At 36.9% G+C, this 23835-nt stretch overlaps 1 protein-coding gene across 1 annotated transcript in view; it reads right to left on the reverse strand.

The window, feature by feature from the left end:
• Positions 1-21734, reverse strand: part of TMPRSS15 (transmembrane serine protease 15) — a 53096-nt gene extending 31362 nt beyond the window's left edge. Inside the window, 10 exon segments of the mRNA XM_057368592.1 lie at positions 2306-2414; positions 8289-8408; positions 10376-10475; positions 11814-11815; positions 13061-13105; positions 14843-14985; positions 17212-17253; positions 17908-17975; positions 18263-18393; positions 21590-21734. Of these exon segments, the coding sequence (XP_057224575.1) occupies positions 2306-2414; positions 8289-8408; positions 10376-10475; positions 11814-11815; positions 13061-13105; positions 14843-14985; positions 17212-17253; positions 17908-17975; positions 18263-18393; positions 21590-21734 (905 nt within the window).
• Between the last annotated feature and the right edge of the window lie 2101 nt (positions 21735-23835).

Consider the following 23835-nt stretch of genomic DNA (forward strand, 5'->3'; position numbering starts at 1 on the left):
ATGAATAGCAAGATACCTAAATCTCCCTCCTAAAAACCTTAAATACTGTCTCTTATGATAAAAACAGGATTTGCATGCACATTTAATGATATCAAACCTACTTTCTGGGAAATTGTTGTAAATCCAAACCATCACACAGAAAGTTTAATAACAAAGTCACTTGAAGTGTAAAAAAAAAGTTCTTGGCTTTATTTTGCTATATTTATGTTCTTGAGATAATCTATATTAAATTAGTTCTCTCATTGCCTTTCCACTAGACATATATGGTAGTCCAAATTCTAAACCACTGCTATCACTATCAGCTTAAATACCACTATTTGTTTTTTTCTGGAACTGAGAGATTCAATGAAAACGGGCTCTTAAGAGCAATCTGCCTGTGCTTATCAGTAATGATTTGTCAAGAAGTGTGAAGTAAACACTTTAATCTTTTTGCCTTTTTAARTTTTGTTGTTGTTTTGTTGTTTTACATTTCTCTAGAGGGAAGAAACCACCTTTGTTAGAAAAAAACCATACAGTTGAAAGGTTCAGGAAGCTAACTTTCAGGGAGAAAGCTAACTTTCTAACTTTTAGAAGGAGAGGAGATTGGAGTTAAATGGGGTGAAAATGTTAAACCCCTTCCTAAAGGTACTGGGGAAATATTTCTAGACAAAAGCAGGTACAAGAAAAATCCAGTCTCGGATGTATAATAGGTTTCCTTTCAACACATATTTACAGGGGTTATAAAACCAGTAAGTTACTGGAAAACTCAAAAGGTTCCCTCATAGAAACAACTCTGTTTGAAAGAAAGACAAAATTTGCCTCAAGCCTGAATTTCTTAGGCCTTTATTGTCAGCACTGACAGATCTTTTTAAAGCGGGTAGATGGAAAATAAGTTCAGGTGGTTGTTTTTGTCATTGTTCAATATGTAATTACACATATTTGGAGAACTTCCACCGTATTATTTGCAATTGTTCATGATTCTCTCCAAAATGAAGCTTTTATTAGCTGCATRCCTGGTACAGATATCTGCCTAACACAATGCTTCTTGCAGCTGTAGCAGCACTTGTAGCAATATCAAGAGTTTAGAAGGAAGGAGGGCACTTGGGTCCCGTTCATTTACTGTGCTCAATTTCTGCAACACCGTGCAGTGAGGAACAAGACAGACTCATATTCTGAAGGACAAAACCTTGTTCTTTTCCTGGGACACACCTGTATTTTAAAGACAGGTGTTGCCAGTAATTACTGGTGAACGGTGCTGCTGAAGATGAGAAGGAAAAAAATGTGCTAAACAGACGGAAAACCAGGACTTCAAGGTGAAGATGAAAGTTCTGAACAAAATCAAAGCCTAGCACTTTCAAAGGAACCTTTGGAATRAAAAGTCCAAACCTTTTCCAATTTTAAAAGTGATTCCTTGATCTCCTTTGAAAGTCTTCCACCAAATTAATACTTCTCAGAGTCAAAGAACACCTGTTATTACAAAACCATAATAAGAATTACTGACTTTCAAAGCAGTAATTTCTGGATTGGCAGTCATAGGAGGGATTTTTAGGACTGCCTAACTTGTGATCATCTTGTTTTTTTTTAGATATGTACCTTAGAATGAGAGTATATAGTGTGGCTATCTTTTTTTTTTCTCCCTGGCATAAGAAATGGACCTAGAGAGTCAAAATCAAATGGTTGTCCCTGTCTGTAGGGGTGTTTGTGTGTGTGTGTGTGTGTGTGTGTGTGTGTGTGTATGTGTATATATATAAATTTCCTTGATAGAAAAATTCTGCTTCTTGTGTCTGGGGTTTAAAAGGCATTTGGTTCTATTACATCAAAGGTTAACTATTCAATTCTAAAGCATATTCCTAAATTATACAGGAACACATGTACTCTTAACCCCAGATGAAGCCTGTACCCCTAAATGACAAGGGAATTCTTAAAAATTCCTTCTRTTAGTAATAGTTACATCATAAAACCATTACCTGAAGACTACTGTTTGATGCAATACTTTGAAAAAAAAATCTTGCAATTATTTTGGTTTATGTGATTTACTTTGAGCTTATACTTGTGTTCCTCTGGATGTATCTAACACACAAGATTTCTCAAAATCATACCTAAGRATTTTTTTTAAGTGGGAAAATTACTGATACAGTTATAAAGTTTAGACRTGAAGGTTTTAAAAGAAAAATTACATAAATATGAAGGAGAAAATGGTATCATGWCTTCTCTGTGCTGGAGTATTTGAAAATAAAGGCAAATAGCGTAAGACTATTGTACAGGAAACAATATCACCACATAATCAAAAAAATGTTAGGTACAAAATATTTGGAAAATGGCTTACASTATTATCCATTGGCAAACAATGTTTGCATTATATGGCTTTGGATAATTCATAGAGTGAAAAAACCCAGAGGAGCCAGTCAACATGAATTTTCCATCACAAACTGCAGCTGTAAAGACATAATGAAGAACATTTATCAGAATGACATTTGAAAAACAGAATTAGAGCCAAGATGAGGGCAACCTTGTGTATTGGTTTACGTGGATTACCTTGGAAATGCCTTGTAAGCAACAACAKGAAGACAAATCAAAATATCAATGTATTCCCATTTCTAATTCTTATCACCATTTAATCTCAAAGAACTAGATGAGAAGAAAAGCAGTACAGAAAATTCACTTTTAAATTAGACACAATCCAACTAATCCAAACTAGTCTAAACAAATCCAAATAATCCAAATCCAACAACTGGATTTAGSTAATCCAATTCTTTCTTTATTTTTATTCTATACTTTTATAAGGAAACTGGATCTTGTCTTACCAGTTCTTATCCATATCTTGTCTTATACCAGTTCTTTATCTTATCAGAAAACTGAGTTTACAGTACCAGAGACAATTTGATATCAGGTGAATAAAAGCAAAAAGGGGTATGGTTGACTATTGTTATCTCTACTTTTCTGAGCTTCCTAGCTCCTTGCCTTATATATTACTGATTACTTGAAGAGATAAGTGGATATCCCAAGTTTCCTGCTGGCTATCAAATTCATTCAGCTGAGGTAAATGTCATCCATCATMATCTATTTTTTTCAAAAGGCTTTTATTAATTTTGTTTCCTTGGTGTTGCTCTTCCATTCTAGAAAATTTCTTTACTTTAAAAATCAGTTACTTAGGAAAACAAAAAAAGTATTTTTAAGCCTCAGCAATATTGGAAATGATAATTCATGCCATGTTATTTTATTTCAGCAGACACCAAAGAACTGCTGAGRCTTTTGCTGTGTCTCTTGAACATTATGTTAGGAATTTATCTGTGATAAATGATGTGTTTTCTTCAGTTGTTCAAAAAAGTATCATAGTGCTTTCACATAAGGACAAAATCAGTACCACACATGATTATCTGCAGAGGTAAGAACAAGTTCATCAATTTGAGGAAGATGATTAGAAATTAGATAGAGCTTTTCATTAATTTCTGAAATGAAATCATACCTATAATGATTGTCCAAATTAAGAATAATCAATCATATTGAAAATTAAATGGGAATTTTATTGAGCATTGGCTTCCTTTGGGAAATCATATATAAAATAATAATTTGGGCCTCCTTCTGTGTTCATTTTATAAGTGTAAAATTCTTTATGTCTACCACTGTAACAAACACAACATAAAAACTAAGTTTGTTTCAGTCAGCCAAACATTGTTAATAAAAACTGTGCAGAACGAACTTTGCCTACATGCCTAATACATGAGCTGAAATAGAGACATATTCCCTTTTGCAATACTTGAGAGGAAAACAGAACACAGAAGATTTTAATGCACAGAGAGAGGAAAGGTCCATGAATGATAGTTATTATTCTATATTAGCATTAGATCTGGTATAGAAGTCTAATGGTATTGGTATAGAAGTACTTTTCCTCTCCACTTTAATTCATTCATTTCCTGCCCTTATGAGGTGCCAGGCCCAGGTCCCTCAGCCTTTCCTCTTAGAGAGATTCTCCTGWCCCCTATTATTACTATTGTTCTTCTAATTGTTTTCTTTGCTTTGTTTCTTATCTCTTAAGAGACAGTGAATAAGCTAAAACAGGACAGAAAGATTCTGGAAAAKGTCCTTAGGCAGCTCATCCACCRCCTTGCAATAGTGAGYGAATGGTGTCTCAGGAATGAGCAGRAAGAGAGCAGGACCGGTCCTATTTCCCTAAAGAACTTCCCAGTGCTTCCCTACAGAACTTCCCAGTGCTTCCTCCTCGCAGGGGGAAGGCAGCTGTGGTCAAATACAGGCAAGGGCAAGGAAGTAATTTCATTTTTGTCTCTTCTTGGAGCCCTAAGAAAAGCCGCAGTTGTTCTCCTAAGGAGAGAGGAAGTATCCTTTGTACTTCCACTCCTTCCCCAACATGCATCTTGCTGTCCATTTCTATTCATGAATGCTCCATACATGAGACATTAGGAGGGTTTCATCTTGTCAGGCTTGGATTTCAGGGAGAAGCTCCCCAAACTGGTCAAATCAAGCCCTCACATCTCACCTGACAGGACCCTTCTCTGCCAAGGGCAGTTCATCAATTTCTGATTAATGTCTCTCCAAGCTGTAGTGATGCTGTGAGGGGGGCAGTCACGAAATGCCAGTCTAGACATAAAATAACTGCAAAAAGCCTGCAGAAAARCACCCTGGAATGAGCCTGCAGCCTCCCTCTCCTTACCCCTATGTGCTACACTGCTGCTTTGCAGCAATGCCAGTCATTATTAGTAGCTGCTGTTCAGACTTCACGTTTCTCTAGAGACCCTTTCACTGAAATTGCWAACCGTGCTTTTGTGAAGCCTTTTGTTACTACACTGCATTGCAGAGCCAGAAAGAAACCCTTCAAGGTGATTTTAATCAATAAAATAAAAAAGAAAAGAGGTGTTTGGATGCCTGAATCTCTGTTGAGAATCTGAGATTTTAMTGAACCCTGTCTAATCTAAGACATGACTAAAATTCACTTTTTACTCCTATGTTTTTAAAACATTAACATATTGGAAAATCAGAAATAATAGAGGGAATAACAATCAAGATGTAAAACAAATCAAGTTTTTTTAAAAGACAGCAACTCTTTTGTGTGCAAGAGCACTTGCAACATGAATTATGAATTGGYCATAAATCTCACTGAGGAACTTCTGAAAATCTATACAGTTTTATCTTCCATATGACCATATTAAGTTTCTCTAGGAATGGGACAAAAGTGAATAATTCAAGAGGTGGAAAAATTGCCAGGTATCCCAAATGCATCCAGCCTCTTACCACTTATTCTGCTGGTTTTGCAAAATCTGCTAAGAAACTTAAATACATAAAATTAAAGAAGCTCTAAAAATGTAATATAAGAAACATGGATCAACAATTTGTCCTCGAGCCAGAATCGTACTTCTGTAAGGTTATGAGCCAAAACTGCTGCACTCATGGTAACTGAGCAAATTGCTTGGAAATACCAGGCATCAGTAAAGAAGAACAGGAGCAAATMATCCAAGCTCTCTGAAGTGGATGGTGGCTATGGCTGGTTTCCCTATGATACTCTGTCTATTTTTTTTCTTTGTCTGCACATCCAGAAATTTTCAGCTCAGGTGTGCTCTGATATTCTTTAGTGACTGTTAATGTGCTGATGGGGGAATAATATCCTCAGTTACACAGGGCCAGAGCATTCACAACYTATATTTGCAGAGACCCAGGGAGATGTGCAAATCAGGTCCAAAAACCATGTGYACAAGAGTCTATGCCTGAGATGAAAAACTACTCAAGCACAATTCATAACTTGAATCATTGTGTAGCCTCCAAGGCACAGCTGAGTTATGTCCACACAGCTTTGACTTCCAGTATTTGAGGTACATATATATTCCTATATAACAAGTATGACAGCAACATCTTCAATAAAATGCGGATAGAACTTGTAAAATCAGACCTGGTCAGGATATGGACTGGTAGGAGAGAGTCCAGAGGAGGTCACCAAGTTGAGTAGAGGGATGGGACACTTCTGCTATGAGGAAAGGCTGAGAGAACTGGGATTGTTCAGCTTGGAGAAAAGAAGGCTTTAGGGTGACCTAACTGGGACCTTTCCTACAGGAAAGACAGAGAGAGACAATTTACAAGGGCCTGGACTAACGGGACAAGGGGGAATGGCTTCAAACTGACAGAGGGCTGATTTGGATCTGATAATATGAAAAAATTCTGRAACAAGTTGCCCAGAGAAGCTGTGGCTGCCACACCCCTGGAAGTGTTCAAGGCCAGGTTGGATGGGGCTCTGAGCACCCTGGGATAGTGGAAGGTGACCCCACCCATAGCAGAGGGGTTGGAATGAGATGATCTTTAAGGTGCCTTCCAACCAGGCCATTCTGTGATTCTATGATAGTAAGTAAAAAACATTCATTTTATGAGATGTGTAATACTACTTTATGAATATAAGTATTGACAATTTTCAAACTTAACAATACCTAAAATTTAAACCAAAACCAAAACCAAAACAACAACAACAACAACAACAAACAAATATGCCAAATAAAATCCATGTGTCAAAAAAAAGTATGATGGTAGGAATTGATGACCAAATAACATCTTGGGGTTATGTTTTCTAATGCATTCCATGGAACTAAGGTCCAGCTGAGCCTTAGGACCTTTTGATTTCCTCTTCTGTAGAAGGACCAGCTCAGAGCCAATAATTATTACTATGATCTGGCTAGATATACCTATTATGATAACTAGATCTTTTGATGTGTTCCACTGGATGTACTACAGAAGTATTTTGATGGACATTTTTCCCAAAATGTTCAGCTAAGTCTCCCATATGAGCTGACTGCACTCAGAAAACAATGCAAGTAATGGGCAGGTCTCTTATTTTTTTTCTGAAGAAAATTACATTTATGACAGAAGAGGCCAGCCTGCCACAAACTTCAGGATGAAGCTTTCAGATTCTTTAAAAATACAATTGATCATTTAGTTGCTTATTTGTTTTTAGAGCCTAACATATTACGGGTTTCTGAGAGCTTGAAGCAGACTGCCCCACTGTTTTCCTCTTCTCACAGCAGAATGTAAAGAAGGTTTACAGGTTTCTAGTACCAAATTCTATATTTCAAAAAAACAAACTAGCAAACAAAACACTCAGGGAGTWAATTGCTCCCACTTTTCCTAAAACATTTGCAATGTTCCCTTTGCAAGACATCTTGACAGAGTTTTAACTGAGAGCTGAGGCTGTGGAGAGCAAGGCAGGCAGCATTAACCCAGTGCCTTTCCAGTGAAATACTGAAAAGCAGTTTGGTAACTCCTTGGTGCAATTTTACAGCACGCACTGCTGCACAGAGACCCAACTGCTCTGCACAAAAGGTTYCTTGGGGAAACTAGGAAGTCAGATGGGCTCATAGAGTACAATCACTTTTGTTAGAAAAGACCTCCAAGATGATTTATTTCAACCTTTGACTGGTCACCGCCTTGTCAACCAGACCATGTCCAGTYGTTTCTTGAACACCTCCAGGGMTGGTGACTCCACCACCTCYCTGGGCAGCCTTTTACAGTGTTGGACAAGCCTTTCTRTGGAGAAATTCTTCCTGATGTCCAACCTGAATCTGCCCTGGCACAGCTTGAGGCCATTTCCTCTTGTCCTGTCCCTTGCTCCCTGGGAGAAGAGCCTGACCCCTACCTGGCTGCATCCTCCTGTCAGGGAGTTGTAGAGAGCAAGAAGGTTCCCCCTGAGCCTCCTTTTCTCCAGGCTGAGCCTCCCCAGCTCCCTCAGCTGCTCCTCATGATTTGTTCTCCAACTCTGCTCCCTTCTCTGGACCCTCCCAAGCCCTCAATGCCCTTCTTGCAGGGAGGGGCCCAGAAATGGACACAGTACTCAAGATAAAGGAAAACAAACTGGCTCACACCATAGGATAAAAACTCTTCATGTTAAAAAACAGATTTCAGGTCTGCAAGAATCCCAGAAGGCTGAGTTTGAATGGGACTGGGGAGGTCATCTGGTCTGAACATTGTTTGATGTCACAGATGCAAATCCTCATATTAAATGTCTATATTATTTTAAAATTYACATAATATTGATGGTATTAATATTTCTATAGTAAGAAACAAATCCTATAACTGTATGTTAAAATAGACAAATTCTAGTATTTCATTATTTATTAAGCATATTCTTCATTAGTGTGATTTTAAAGAAAATTGTTTCCACTTGCAAGGTGAAGATTACAAAAATCRCTCTTCTTATTATTTTTAGTAGAATTGATTTGGACTTCCCTGTGCAGTTTATTGCCCATAAAGTATTTACAAACAACTGACAATTTTAAGCATGTGTAAAAAGACTGATTTACAGGGGTTTCCATTCTTACCACATCTTTTTTCAGATTCATCTGAACCATCTGGGCAGTTCAAGACTCCATCACAAAAGAAATCTTCRCTAATGCAGGTGACACCATCAGCACAGAGTTCAGCAGGTGGCAAACACTCAGCTGGAATAATAAAGATGGGAGCAATAACAGCACAGCAATAATGCAGTCTCACTGCAAAGGAAAATTGACTTACCTCTGGTTGCTTTACCACAAATCAAATCAACCACTCTATTGTGTTTTACAAAACTGCATTTTGAGAAGCCTGGGATGACATATCACATACTAGAAAGATAAATTTGGCACAGAATGGAGAAAGTTCTCAGAAGCGAAATATTTTTTAAGACTAAGCTTGAAGTAGGGCTGGAAAAAAATATCAAAGAATTCCCTTTTTCTTCCTTTATACAAATAAACTGCTTTATGCAATATAATAAATGACATTTTCCAATTTCTTTCGTTCGATGTGAGAAAAATAGACTTTAGTTTCAACTACAGTGAAAAATCTCTGGRCTTAGGCAAATACAAGAATTTAATYTAATTAAATTAGATTAATTACATTRGTAATTACATTAATTTAWTTTTTTTCAACTTCAACACATTACAGTGTTACACTTCATCGTTCTAAGGAATCTGATTTTCTATCCAGCATATCTTAAAAAAAAAAGCCTTAAGACTGTTCAAGATTCTGAAACACCAGAATTATTACAAACCATATTATTTTCAGATAAATCAAATTTATAAGAGCAAATTACTGCCAGAAGATACACAGGCAGATCCTTAAAATTGTGGATCTTATCAACAGTCTTTTCCTAAAGCATAAATGCTGATCTACTGCAAATATGACCTTTTTTAGTCTTTAGAGGGTGTTGATCTTAGACATCTGTAGAATTCAATAGGTCTTATTAAAGTGAACAGAAACATGCAGCTAAAATAAGCTTTGGATAACTACTAATTTCAAAATTCTTAAAATTACRTTAAAGTCTGTAGAATTGTTCACACAGTTCCTTGTCTCTACTTCAATAAATGCTTACAGGCAAAGGTCAAAATTTCTGATGTAAGAAGGAAAAATAGTAATCTGTAAAATTTCGTCTTTTTCATTTTTTTTTTTATTCATGAAGCTGTTTATTTTGTAATCAGATTAAGTATGGTTTTTGGGTTTTTTTTTTGTGTTACACACTAACATCGATTTAGCATTTCAAAGTGCTTTACAAAACACTCTCAGTGTTGGCAATGCAAATGTTACAAAGCCAAAAAAATTGCCATTTTGCATCTAACTGGTATTTAAAATAAACCAAACATACTCCAGTCAAGTGCTGGAGGTAACACAGTGCCAGTGAATGAATTTCCATAGATGAGCAGAGACAAAACTGTGTGTTTTAGAACCACAGCAAAAATTCCAGCCAATAACCCAAGAATAGGCTTTGCACAAGCCCAACAGGCAAGAAAACATTGTTTACATACAACACGATCAATTCTGGGCTTATTCCACTCAGAAAACTAAACAGCACTGCCACCTCCTGGATTGAAAGAAATCAACTTTTCCTACTAAAACATTCTGACTTTTCTTTTAAAGAGCAAATTACACTAAATTGTGCTGTAAGGGCTATATTCAACTAAATAAGGGCAGTAGACACATAAAACTGAACAGATTAGAATGCATGTAGATGTCATATATTTTTCAACATGTAAAAGGGCTAGAGGATGTTTTCAAAGTTTCAAACATCTTTGGCTTTCTGTCCATTGGAAGTTATGGTTTGCTAACAGTTTGCTTTTATTTATTTATTTATTTTTTTTATTTTCTTAATAAAAGTAAAAAAAAAAATAGGAAAAAGAGAGCAGCCAGTATTGGTGTCAATGTGTATATCAACATATGTAACACATAGAGACTTCTTGAGGCATGTACAATCTTAGAAATGCCTTCTCTTTGGAGAGGTCTCCTTAGTCTGCAGTAAACCTGCATATCCTGCATTTGCAGGGATGGAATATGAGGATTGAATGCTGTGAGAAGAGGCTGTACAAGAGCAGTGAAATTCTGCAATCTCAGACTGCTCCATGTAACCTCTCTGCTCTCCACACACACAGTTACTCACCCACAGTTGCCGAGGACTTGCCTGTGGTCAGTTCTCCTGAACCTGGACAAACACAACCAGAGGTTAGAACTCAACTTCTTGCTCTCTGGGAGCACCCCTGCTGCTGCTTCAGCAGAATTATCAGCAGTTAATCTGCTTTTAAATCTGCATTACTTGTCCCCCACACTCCAAGTAATGATAGTGCAGTGCCAGCTTGAGTGGCTTGGTCCTGAAGCTCAAGTGTCACAATAAACATTAGAAAAATTTATGTGAAACCCAATTGTTTCAAAAACATCCTAAGATATCTGCTCTCCTTCCACCTTCCCCCCATTAAAATCAGAGCAATACTTTCTGTCTTCCTCTGATATGTAAAAGTTCTGACCTGAAGTTGGGGTCAAGGAACTCATAATTAAACTTGTGGGATCTGTTGAAACATGACAAGCTATGACAACTTTAACATTAGTACTAAAAGGTATGTATATACATTTTCTCACAAATAATGTTGCTCAACAAGTCAATTGTGATCCTCAAATCTATCCAGCATTTGTCTCTACATAGAAGTTTATATGTACTCACACCTGTGTGTGTACATATTTACACATGAGCAAATGCCTGGGTAAACAAGCAGGTTTGTATTAGTGAGAGTAAACTGCAAAACAGTCTGGGAAAATGGAATGTGCATTTGTGATTGCTCCAACAGAGGTTCCACCTCATTAAGGATGCACTTGGTGTTTCCAGCTCCCAAAGAGTTTTTTTCTTTTCCTCTTTGAATTTGCATTAGCATGCCTGTTTATGATTTTTATTTTCTAAATTAGGACTCAAGTATGTGAGTAGGATGATGATGTCTTCAGCTAAAAACAGTCCCAACATCACTATAAGCAATGCATCCTGTATTTACTGTTTATAGAGATCCTCAGTTTATAAGAAGAAGGGCCAGAAGGAATAAAGCAAGAGATGTAGTAAAGGGTTTCTCTACAGTTCGCCATCCCTCAGTTTTGTGGGCAGAAGTTGCTGGCCATTGGCCATCACCAATGGTCATCATATTTTTGTTAGATGTTCCTGCTTTTCCAGACCTGGTGCGCAAACTTGCAGGAGGATTTCCTACCAATTTTCCATGAAAACATGCTTATTTAGCAAACACTATTAAGCTAAACTAAGCCATTCTCGTTAAGGTGAATTCTGTGTCAACAGATTTAAGGACACACTTTCTTCAGCATGGAGAGAGAGGAGAGCGGGGAGGGTGCAGCTGGATGAGCTGTTCTCACACAGCTTCTGCAGAGAAAGAAGCTTAATTCACATCTTCACAAGTTTCCAAAGAGTTACACACATATATATGTCTGCCAACATATCTGTCTATACATTTACTACAGGAGAACTAATTTAGAAGGAATTAAACATTCCAAGACCTAAACCATAGACACATACATGAGCAAACAGCTCCCTGTTATCAGGGAGCTACATCTTGAAACTGTTGAAAAAATTGTGGTTGTTAACAGATGTTCCCAAAAGTGCATGCACAGGTTAGCAGCAAAATCCCTAAAGGAAAACCCAGGACAGTGACAGAGGCAGCAATGATATGAGCACAATTACTACAAAATGTCAAAGTAATATGTTGAGATGGCAAAGGATGGTTTTAGGGTCAGCAGAGCCATAACCCTGCATTCAGCAGATGAAAAAGTACCATGTATGGTAAAACTCAGGTATATTGTGACATTTGGACTGAAACAGAAAGAACGAGGCAACAGACAAAATAAATAAACATAGAAAAATGACCTCAAGCAGACCCGAGACCAAGGGAGAAGAAATTCACTTCAGGAGTATTGTTGCCATTCAGTGTGGGGTGCTGACAGTTCCCAACTCCCTTCTCCTTTCCTCTGGAACCTCTCCCCATTTCCCAATTTTTTTTTTTTGAGGATGATTAACAACATTGAACTTGGGACTCGGAGGAGCACTGAGAGCATCCCAGAGGAAGGGATAGATAGGAGAAAAAATTGAATGTTAGCAGTTTAAACTGTGCCTTTGGGAATAAACTACAGTACTGKCACACTTTGCACTGTTCACATTAACAGGCCTGTAACCAGACTAATTATAACTCCTTCATTACTGTAATTAGAATATCAATAAATATTTGTCTCCTATATTCATAGGGGCAGATGTTTAACTCCTGCTGTGGTGCCCTGCCTGGAGAGTTTGTTTGGGATAATTTGTAAGCAGTTTGTGTGTGACTACTTACAAAGCACCTGTTGTGCTGTCTCTGGCTGGCTTTTGGCAGGTTTGTGAGACCGAGGAGTTTTGTCTGCTTCTTATCTCCATAAAACTTCCAGGATAATGAAAGGAAAATCTGTCAGTCACCATTGCCCAGTAAATCAGTAACCACAGCATGAGAGTAGGACTCCCCAGCCTCATCCACCTCCCTAAACCTTCAAAATCTTCAGCTTGCTGCTCAGCTGCTTAGAGGAGACTCAGCTTTTGGTTTGATGCACTAAGAAAGCTCTTAGAGCTTTTTGTACAGACTTCAGGTCACTCACTGCTCTCTCAAAGAGTCAGAAATGGTGAAGGCAGCTAATTATCATGGACCCTGGCAGTCAAGCCCCAGCTACAGCCAGGGAAGCCTGACTAAGCTATGTGAGCAGAATAGCAAGTGTCATTTTGCTTCCTGTTGTATTGGTAACAAAAATTAGTGCCTGTTTTGTGAAGGATACTGACCTGATGAGGTTAAAGGCATCATTGTAGTTAGATTTTCAGCAGCTACTGGAAGAAAACAAGTTCGTTATAAATTTCTCTTATAGCAGTGTTTAGTTTTAGATGATTTAGAAATAAAGATGAAAAATAAATCAACTGTGAATATTTCTCATTGAATAATTATCCATGTCCTGCTTCCCTCCTTTTGCCTATCTCRCCCTGGTCCCAACCTTTTCTCAAACTCCATGATCTTCCCAAAGAGGAAAGATCCCAAAAGTAAATCGAGGTTATGAGGTTTTATAACCATTGCAATTCCTTTCAATCCTCAATCCCTATTCATTGTATTGCATTTAGAATGTCTTCAACCGGGAAATCTCTCTCTTGAGGCTTTTTATTCTATAGAGATTTTCAGAGCACCTGTTCTTACAGAACAGCATTTAGAAGAGATGAATGAGTTACAATTAATCTGGGATAGTTTACAAGAAAGAAAGTTACTTTTAATCACTGTGAAAAMTGATTTCAAGCAAGTCACAGCTGCGTGACACCTCTCTCCATCTCGGAAATAAGAATGTCTCTGGCAGAACATATTGAGATACACAATGCAAAAATGCCACATATGATTATGATTGTTAATTAATTAAAATTATTTTATTGAAGTGCTCCTGGTGGAATGGACAGGTGATATCTCATGTGAAAAGAGGTATTTTAATGATCCACAACAGTAAAAGTTTGACTACTTCAAAGTTCATCAATAGAACCTTTTAAGAGGCTCTTCATTATTTTTTCTTGGTGGTGTTTTTGAAGTATAATGAGCAATCAATTTCCACAGTGGTGTGCAGTTAYTTGGAATAAACAAGTAGTAAAGAGAATTAAATATGCCAAGACTGAATTTAGCCTTTGAATACTTGAAGTGCCTAACAAAAATACACTTTTAATACAGAGCAAGAGACACAGCACAGCAGATTCCCACGCCTCAGTTGCTACTCAATAGTAACTCCAGCGGGTCTTCAAATGTGAGCCAATCAATTTCTACTTCAAAGAATTCACATTGTTTTTGAATCTCATTCCCAGTGATGAGCCCTTATGAAGTTTTATTCATATAAAAATAAGGATTCCCACTGATCTTGATSGGTTTCCATTTAGGCTTTGATACATTTTCTAGTACTTACATAAAATAACTATATCTGTATATCTGCMGAATTTAAAGCTGCCTAGTCCTTAAAATCCTATTCCTCTTTTTCTCCCACTTACATTTACCTAAGCTCTCCAGGAATATGGAGACAGAAGCGCCCTGGGTGCACTTSTCCAAAAGCAGTTTGTTTTTCTTCCTGACGTCTTTTAAATAAATGAGTTTTTACTTTCTGGGAGTCTGAGCCCTTTGCTTATTCTTTAGCATAACAAAATTATAACAGTATTTACTTATGAAACAATACAGTTGAGGATTAATTACTTTATTTAGAGGGCTAAAAATATTGCAAATATTATGCTTCATAAAAGAGGTGAAACCGAGTGGTTTTCACCAGGAAATCACAACTTTGCCCTTTACTCCCTCTTTAGTGAATGTACACAATACTGGCTCATACCCTCTGGTAGGAAAGGCTGTAAATTGTTCTCTCAGCTGCTACTGAAAGTTTTGTAATGGGGGAGGAGGGCATCCAACAGAAAAAGTAAGAAACTGATTGCTGCTCGGGAGACAAAGTGTGCATTGCTGGTACCTGGAGTTTTTAAGGATTTATAGAATTAAAAACAAAAACAAAACCAAAATTAAAAACAAACAAACAAACAAAAAATTCTTACTAATATTACCTGTGATTTGTATGCTGTTCACATCAATTTTCAAAGTCTCAGTAGGTTTAGGGTTATTTGTAGTGGCACCCAAAACCAGCTCATTTTTTACTTTCTCAACTGTTACCATCTGGGTAAAGTAAAGGGTGAGGATCACAACAACACTAGCAAAACAAAACAAAGAAGTTAATTAGTTATTCAAGCTGATGAAATAAATCTGCTACAGGACTTATCATATAGACAATATTTCATTTTTCTAACACTGGTTGCATTTGAAAAGGCAGATTGTTTTTAAGTATTGGCTGGCAAAGATGACACAAAAGGAAACAGCTCTCAATTATCAAGTTGGTTTGAATCTTGGAGAAACTTTGTTTTTTTCTTTATCTACTTTTACTTTCCCTTTTGGACAAAACTAAACAACACTCACATCAATTTCTGCAATGGAGCTGAACTTGAGACAAACTAAAGAGGGAGGTGGACTGCTGTTCAACTATACTGCTGGTCTATTAGTTTTAGCCCTAAAATATTGAAGATGAACCTTGAAATTATGAAAATTGTGTAATACATTCATGTGGAAAAATACAACACAAAGTGATTACTTCTATAAAGTAAATGTGGATTCTACATTTGTGCTGATCTGCTGTGTGGTTGCGTGGATTGYCACAAGGAAACAGTGATGGCTGAAAACAGCGGTATTCAGAAATTGCAGTTTAACTGCATTTAACTTCTATGAAGTCTGAATTTTATCCAGTTTGTCCTCTGCCATCCCTTCTAGACACAATGATCAAGATTTTTATTTGTAGCTAGAGTAAGGCAATGTTGAAGTACCAGACWTGCCACAGGTGAAGGTTTTCTCCTTTTACTTAAATTTTGGTGTAAACTTTTTTATCCTTAAACTTTTATCCTACCCATTTGCAACTGACTTAGTAGCTCTCTTTGTAAGGAGTGATTAATCCTGTCGTTTTGCTGAGCATAGTTTGTARTTTGCAATATGTAGAAAAACTCTCCTTCTTGCATTTTTCTGATAACCCCTAGGCCATGCTGAGCAAACAAAAGCTTTTATTGCTGTCCTTATGACTCAGCAGCAGCGTTTCAAGGGTGAAATASCAGTGCCTGAAGGGGTAAACACTTCTTAAATGAAAAGAAAACAGGGTCTGAGACAAAGTTATTCAAAGCAGAAATGAAGACAGATCCTTACTGATCTTTAAAAGCCTGATCCAAAACTCACAAATATCAGAGCTTCTGTGATTGTTGTGTCAGGATACAGGGATGGAATTAGTTTTGTCCCTCACAGTTATTTATAGTGCATATATCTAGATTCTCCTTGTGGCTGATAGAAATAAAAGGTGTTCTTAGCATAATTGGTCTGTCCTAAAAAAAGGCATCAAAACTGACCAGATGAGCAAACTAAAAAACCTGGCACTTACAAAGACAGTATTGAGCAAGTTTCTCAGAAATGTCTCCATTTTGRTGCCCAAATGTTGATGAGAATAGACCCTTTCTTTGTGCAGAAAACAAATTCCCTGACTGGATCTGCTCTCGCAAGGACCAAACCTTGGAGGTGGCCTACTCCTGCTGCTGTGCAGTCCATTTCTTTAATGTTATATAATCCTTCATAAAGTGATAAAAATCCACTTTCTAGATGATTAGGCTATGGCGTCCCTATTCCAATCAAAAGATTGCTCTAATTCAAATCTGCTTTCTATTACTTGCTGATATTCATGATCACCTAATATCCCAGTATCTTGTTCTTTTTTTTTCAAGGGCAACAATTCAAAGAAACTAATCTCCTCTGCATATTTATCAACTTTATRTATTTACATAGATATCACAAGAACATGTGGTAGCACAGAACTATTGATCTGTTGTCATGTAATGTGTACTTTAATTTTCTTGGCTCACCCMTGAGACAGCTAATTATATCACTCATTTCTCAAGGTTCTTCAATTCTGCTAGAGTCTTAATTTTCTGTCCTCTGTTTTGTTCTTGCCTATCACAGTGTGTTGTCAGACTTTTCTTGATTTAAAACTTGAGTTACCAGTAATAACATGAGATCTGATGCCAGTTTAAGCAGTTTAACCCAAGCAAACTCAGCTCAAACTGATATCCTTTACTTTCTAGCTACTTTCTTACCTACTTCACTGCTCTAAATTGACAGTCCCAGTGACTATCACTTTGTTTTTTCTTCTAATCCTAAAAGAAGATTGCAGAGCAAAGATATATCTTTAAACTTCATATTCTTTAGAGGGACTGATTCAACCAGTAAAAATATATTTTTTTAATTTATTTTTTAAATTAAATATAATAACTATCCACAGAAGAACTGTCTAAATTAGTAGCATCATTGTCTCTTGCCCATATTTTAAGTAAACTTTGTCATACGGAATTACCCGGTCTCTGACTTCAATCTGTCATGATCATCTTCAGATTTCCTGTAGAAAAAAAAAAAACAAAWAAAAAAAAAAAAAAAAAAAAAAAAAAGGAAAACCCACAACCAACTCACCCATGACTCCCACTGAGATTATAATGTTTTGGACAGGATGGAAGCATGTTCTGAAGCTGTTTAATAATGGGAGATAGTATTACAAGTGTTTTTGTGAATCAGGACCTTGTTAAGAATAGTGCAGATGGAATTAACACTACAGACTTGGCTGTGTAACCTGGAAATTTTTGGCTGCTGGCCTTCAGTAGGACAACCAACAGCCCAGGATACTGAAAATGGGGTCAAACAAGCTTTACTAAATGAAGCAGATCCTTGGGAAAAAAAAAAAAATCCAAAAAACCCTCACTGTTCTTTAAAACATAGAATTTTTGTGGGTGGGTCTTAGGGCTCAACCTTCTCAACCTTACTGGTTTGGTCAAGGCATGGACACACATCAGCCTGAGAAGGAAGTTTGCCCAAGGAAATACATTAGTGTCAACCTTATCACAGTATCACACTTGGAAGATGTTAAATGTGAAAGGGATAATATAGGATGATCCCAAGGATGTCTTCAAAGTCAAGGTGGTGGTAAGTACATCTGAGAGAAATATCTAAGTGAGGACTTCTGATATTTATTGTCAAAGTTAAATTAAGCTGTACCTACTTGAACTGGGAAATTTCACATCTCTCAAATTTGTATTTCAGATCACTTTCTTGGAAGATGTTTTGTATCTATACRAAAAAGAGAAATCTTGAACCAATACAGTAATTAAAAATATACCCAGTCCCAGGCTACAAGCATGGGTTGAATAGTAAAAAAATTTTTCTAGGTTACATAAGCAAAGTTTTACTTTGATGATTCACCGATTTCCACAAATAAAGAATGTATTGAGTTCTGATCAGGTTTAAGACCTGAAACATTTCATTTTTGGAAAGAAGAAAAAGCCATCAACAGCAAGCAGGTAATGTTAGGTACCTACAAATACTCTTGAATTAACCAGAGACTGAAAGGTTCTTACCAATTTTTCAACATCAAAGGCAAGGACTTTGAAATCAACTGACGAACTGTTTTGCAGAGCAGGAGTGAATGACGTGCCAGAGACTATTTTAAATGTTCCCATGTAGCCATGAGTATTCACATCTGTCTCAGCTAGACAATTAAAGGGGGTTTAATTACATGGAAATAAAAGAAAAATGTTGAATTAGATTTTATTCCACACAGATCCTCAATACAAAAGCTTTTAGATTTTTGTTGTGCTTTGCAGAAATGTTCTGCCTAGTGATGAGTTTTAAAAAAAGAAACCTTTTTCAATGTTAACAATAGTTGCAACTGTAATCATATTTCTATGACTTCTATTTGCACTTGATTCTCATTACTTTCAGTTTTGTTTTAGATGCTGGTCTCCAACAACACTGTGAGTGTTGGATATGATAATACAATAATATCCCCAGAAATGGGGATACAATGATATCCCCAACAATGTCTAACACGAGGTACAGAGATACATGGGAAGGCAAATAGTGAATCATGAGGTTTTTGTGTATTCTGGATTAAAAATATTATGAATTATCGCCTCATACTTTCTGTATTTGTGTTATCTAAGCTTTTATTTTATGCGTAAGCTGGTTTTGATGASAGCACTGCCAGAATTCACCATCAGAATATTTAAATAATTTTTGACTCAACCTTTCTTACCAATACATACAGGAAATTCTGGGAGAATTTATAAAGAAACTGGATACTTGGTCTTTGCTGCAAATTTAATCTTGATTTTAATACGCGACAGCACATGAGGTATACATAAAGCAATTAATGACACATTTAAAATATATTTCTTCAGTGTGTAACACACGGAATTCTCAGAAAATACCCCTATTAAAGTTAATTGTTAGGAAATGCCTTTTGCTTACCAATTGCAGTACTAGTGGCATTTCAGGTTGTGTTTGAAGGCATTAACATCAAATGCAAGTTTTAAGACAAAGGGAGATGTCAGAGACTGAAGTATTATGGTTCATGGCTTAAACATCATTATGAAGGAGTTTTGCCCATTTTGGCAAAACTATATAAAGAAGCTGTGGCCATAGAAGGCCACTCCTCCCGGAAGATGTCTCCTAAGAGGAACTTTGGACTGTGAACTAAACCACCCAAGGAAACTTGAGATAAGATAAAGGTGATAACACTGTTCATTTATCTCATGTCTAGGAGAAGGCTAAGGGAGAAGAATAGATCCATTAGAAAGGCAAATCCAGCAGATGTCCTGAAAATCATCCTTGGCTGGGTTTGGGGTGGGGGAGGCCATAGCCCACAGACTCATCTGCTGAGGGCAGATTTGCACAGACTCTCCCCAAAATGAGGGGAGAAGAGGAGATTTTGGGTGCGTGGAATAATCTCTGGTTAGAGGCACTGAGCACCCCTATTCCCTTACACAAACTGGCCCAACTGTGGAACCCCCAACCCCACAGGCTACACCTTTGGGACACTCATGTGAGAGGCAGCTGAGGAGGTGTGAGAATCCAGCAAAGACCCCCCAAAGTGCTCCCCAGACTCATTGYTGARKCCTTGCASCAGACTGCATGGGATGCACAGTGAYRCAACAGATCCGAGTCTTGCAAGRMCCRTGACAAACTTGCCCGCCCTCCAGGGGAGGCACCTGGGCATTCCCACCTGSCCTRAGCCTATATTAATCCATTGGCTTCCAGGCTTTATGGGAAACCTTCACCACAAAGAAGAAGAGGAGGATCAGCAGGTAGGCACTGGAATCCACGGAGTGGTGTTATTCTCTGCGTAATCTGACCTTACTTTCCCCCCACACCCAACACCCTCTCTCTTATTTCTTCCTTTTTCTCTCTCTCTCTCATTTACTGTTAAATAAAATCCATACTCTTGACTTTGGAATATGGTCTTATTTGCACCTTAATTTGGGCAGAGGCATTTGTAATAATTTTAATAATCGAATCATAACAGTAGATAAACAATAATTATTACAATGAACAGCTTAGGATGGAAGGTAGAGCATAGTGACATCAATTTAATTTCAACTAATAGTAGCAGAATTCTTTGGGCTTCTGGGAAAGCCATTTGTCCTTAAAACAGCTGTAAATCTGTTAAAAATAATTCTAAATAATGAAGTCCTTTTATAGTTATATAAAATATTATATTMAAATATTATACAATTATGTTTGTACCTGGATAAATTCTTTTCTGTTTATATTCTAAAAAGAAAGTCATTAAGTTAAAGAATGTCTCTAGATTCAATAATATTCCCCTTTTTTTTTTTTTTACTGTGATAGCCTTCTGGTAAGAAAGTAAGAAAGTCAGTAGGTAAAGCAGTTTTTAAAACYTGAATAATTAAATTAAAATAAATAAATAAATAAAAGCAATGGCAGCTGAAAGAATGAACATGATATTCTGAAAAAAATAGTTTTGTTTGTTTTATATCAGTCTTACCAAAAGTTTAGTTTTCACAAAGTTCAGCGTTAAATAGTAGATATTTTTTGTTAATAAAAGTAAAAAWAATCATCAAAGTGGCAGAATAATTTTTCAGCTACAAAGATCACTGTGAGACTCTCTCCAGTAGCTCCATATCTCTCATGTATTCAGGAGCCCTGAACTGGACACAATCCTCCAGGTGTGACCTTCCCAGTTAACTTACATCCACAAGAAGTCTTAACCAAAATTTSAATTCTATTTGAAAGTCATGGTATATTGGTGTTTTCATTTAATTTGCTTTGAGCATCAGTAACTTATTTCATCACCTTCCAAGCATTGGATAAAGACTAAGAATGACTTTATCTGAGATTTATGTGGGGCTGGCAGCTGTCTGTCTGATGCACGATCTCTCTCACATCAATGAATGACTTCAAAATATTTTTTTAAGATAAAAAAAAAAAAAATATTTCAGGAGACAGGAAACACCTGAAGCTCTCCACAAAACCCAGTGGATTAAAATTTTAGTGGATTATTCATCTTCTCAGTCGAACTTCATACACGGAGAAAAACAAAAAATTTCAAGTTTTTTGTATTAACTTCTCCTGATGATGAATATTGTGGAATAACCAAAGCTTTATAGCTTGGATTGCACCTCAGGGACCTCTCTCAAAGCCTAAACCTTGAAAATTATTTTATGTGGCTTCAGAGCATGATTCCAGTGCTTTTTTCCCCCATTTTGTTCACATCGATTTTCATGGGAGGAAAACACATAAAACAAATCCCTAAAACACCACTTCCCCTGCCCCCAGCATCAAAAGCATAGCATGAAATAAAAAATACAATTACAATTGGAACAGCACTGGCTTSGAAGTCTGAAGAATTCCTAAAGGTCTGTAGCTAAAGGTTGGCTGCTTACCTCGTTTCAGCTCCTGGATTGATAACCAAGAAAGTACAATCAGTCCAGCACAAACACACACAGAAATTGCAAGCAGAGAWGCAAACAAAATCTCATAGCTACTGAAAGGAACATATTTCTTATCAGATGATTTTTTCAGCTCCATTTCTGTCTCAAAATCTTGTGTGAATTAAGGACTGAAAAAAGAAACAGCCTGAAAAAGGAGGGTGATAATCCACACGAACAGATATTTATAGGAGATGCTTGTAAAATAATTACACCATAAAACTTCACTGACATAGGCTTTTACAACATTCCTGAGAAATCATATCCATGCACAGGATATGCAAATTGGAAGTAAATAAATCCTCTCAGAAGGAGGGCACAAAAGATATCTCAGATAAAGAACAAGCAAAATCACAGAAATTTAAGGTTAGTCACTGGATTTACACTGTTTGTAGTAATTTGATATTTTAAAGCAACAATATAAAATAATCCTGTCAAATTTATTGCTTATACAGTTTTCTTTTGCTAATTCCTCACAAATACAATTATGAGGACAACAATGAAAGCATAACTTTCCTCATTCTACTTAAAATGTTCCTTTAAAAAGTAATTTTATTTGTAAAGGAAATGCTGGGAACTGAATTGTTTAGTAATGTGCCATAGTTCAGCGATGTGTTCAGCACTGAACAGTAATTCAGCAGCACAAATTTAATCTGTGTAAGGCATGGTTCTTTGACCACAGAACTGGAGAACTRATCAGAGAAGACGTTATGTAATACGTGCTTGTTTTGTATTTTCTTGCCAGGCATAAATATGCCATGGAATRCAAGTCCTTGATAAAGTTAAAGCAYTGTGGATGGCCAGAGCTGCAGCTTTAGTGGAGAAAGATTAAATTAAACAGGCAGTGTAACCATTTTGTTATAAATTTAATCTGTCAAAAGTTTTGAGCTTTAGAAAAGTAAAGTCATACTGATTCTATGCTTTGTGCCCTGTGAGTTACTCAGCTCTCACAGTCCTAAATCCAGATTTGTGGGATGACATTCTTCCTTGTGGAGAGTCTGAGCACACCAAACTTATTCTTGCCTGTCAAAGGAAAGAGAAACTTCAGAGTCAATCTTTGGAAGAGAAGCTCTAYCTATCTGTACATTGACAGAAATGGAGATAATATAAATTGGGAAAAAGTTAGAAAGTCTCAAAATTAGACTCTTGGATGACATAGCATTTCTTTGCTCTGTCTTTGTGAACTGGGATTTAGGATTCTTGGTTTAGTGTATTATCATAGCATAATGAAAACAATATATACTTCTAAACAGAAATAACAATTTTCTTAGACCCAAAGTTTTTAAAACAAAATAAGGTGCAGCTCAATCATATTGCCCTTACAGAGCAAGAGTAAACTCAGTCTGGATCCTGAAAATAGATGAGATCTCTGGGCCATCGTGCTAGATAGAGTATGAATTGCTTTTGTATAAATTCAGTATCACAGACACACACATATATGAATACAAATGTGTGTAAATATATGTGTATACTTATGCCAGATTATATTTGTAGTGCTGAGCACTGCTGAACTGTGGCACAGTAACATTTTTGTAACTTTTTGTGCTTATTCAGCAATCATTTTAATACCCTTCATTTCAAGGGGTTTAAGTTTTGACATTTTCCTGACCACCAACTCTATCACACAAATCCAGGATGCCTCTAAATAATTCACTTTGCTCAGGTACACATATTGGGTTATCCCACACCAAGCAGAACTGTGCAATTACTGTGCAATTACAGTATCCAAGCTGGGGCAGGGGAATAATATGAAGAGAAGTGAGCAACCTGTTATGGACTGACTACACCCCCTCAGTCCCCATCTCCCTGCACCACTTGGGGATGGCAATAAATTACATTTCCCCAAGCCAAGTGTGTTTTAGCTGTGATGATAACTGGTGTGTGACCTCCCCATCTGCATCTTGACSCAGGATCTTTTCCTTCCTGCCCTGCCCTGTTAAGGAGGGCACTGAAGAAGCTGCTGGGTAGGCATCTGGCAGCCAGGCAAGGTGAACTCACTGCAATTGTCCATGCTGCCTGAAACAACACTAGTTTGGCCCTGTCTTATTCCTAATAAAAATTTTTATCACAAAAATTGTGATAAAAAAAAGTCCATTTGTGCAGATGAACTTCGTATTCCTGTCATATTTTGCACAATTTCATTATTTGTATCATTGACACTACGTATCACTGGTAAAAGAAAAACACTATTTCCCAAAGAT

This window comes from Malurus melanocephalus, unplaced genomic scaffold, assembly GCF_030028575.1.
Source record: "Malurus melanocephalus ecotype Western Australia unplaced genomic scaffold, MMel_1.1 scaffold_95, whole genome shotgun sequence".
Classification (NCBI taxonomy): Eukaryota; Metazoa; Chordata; class Aves; order Passeriformes; family Maluridae; genus Malurus; species Malurus melanocephalus.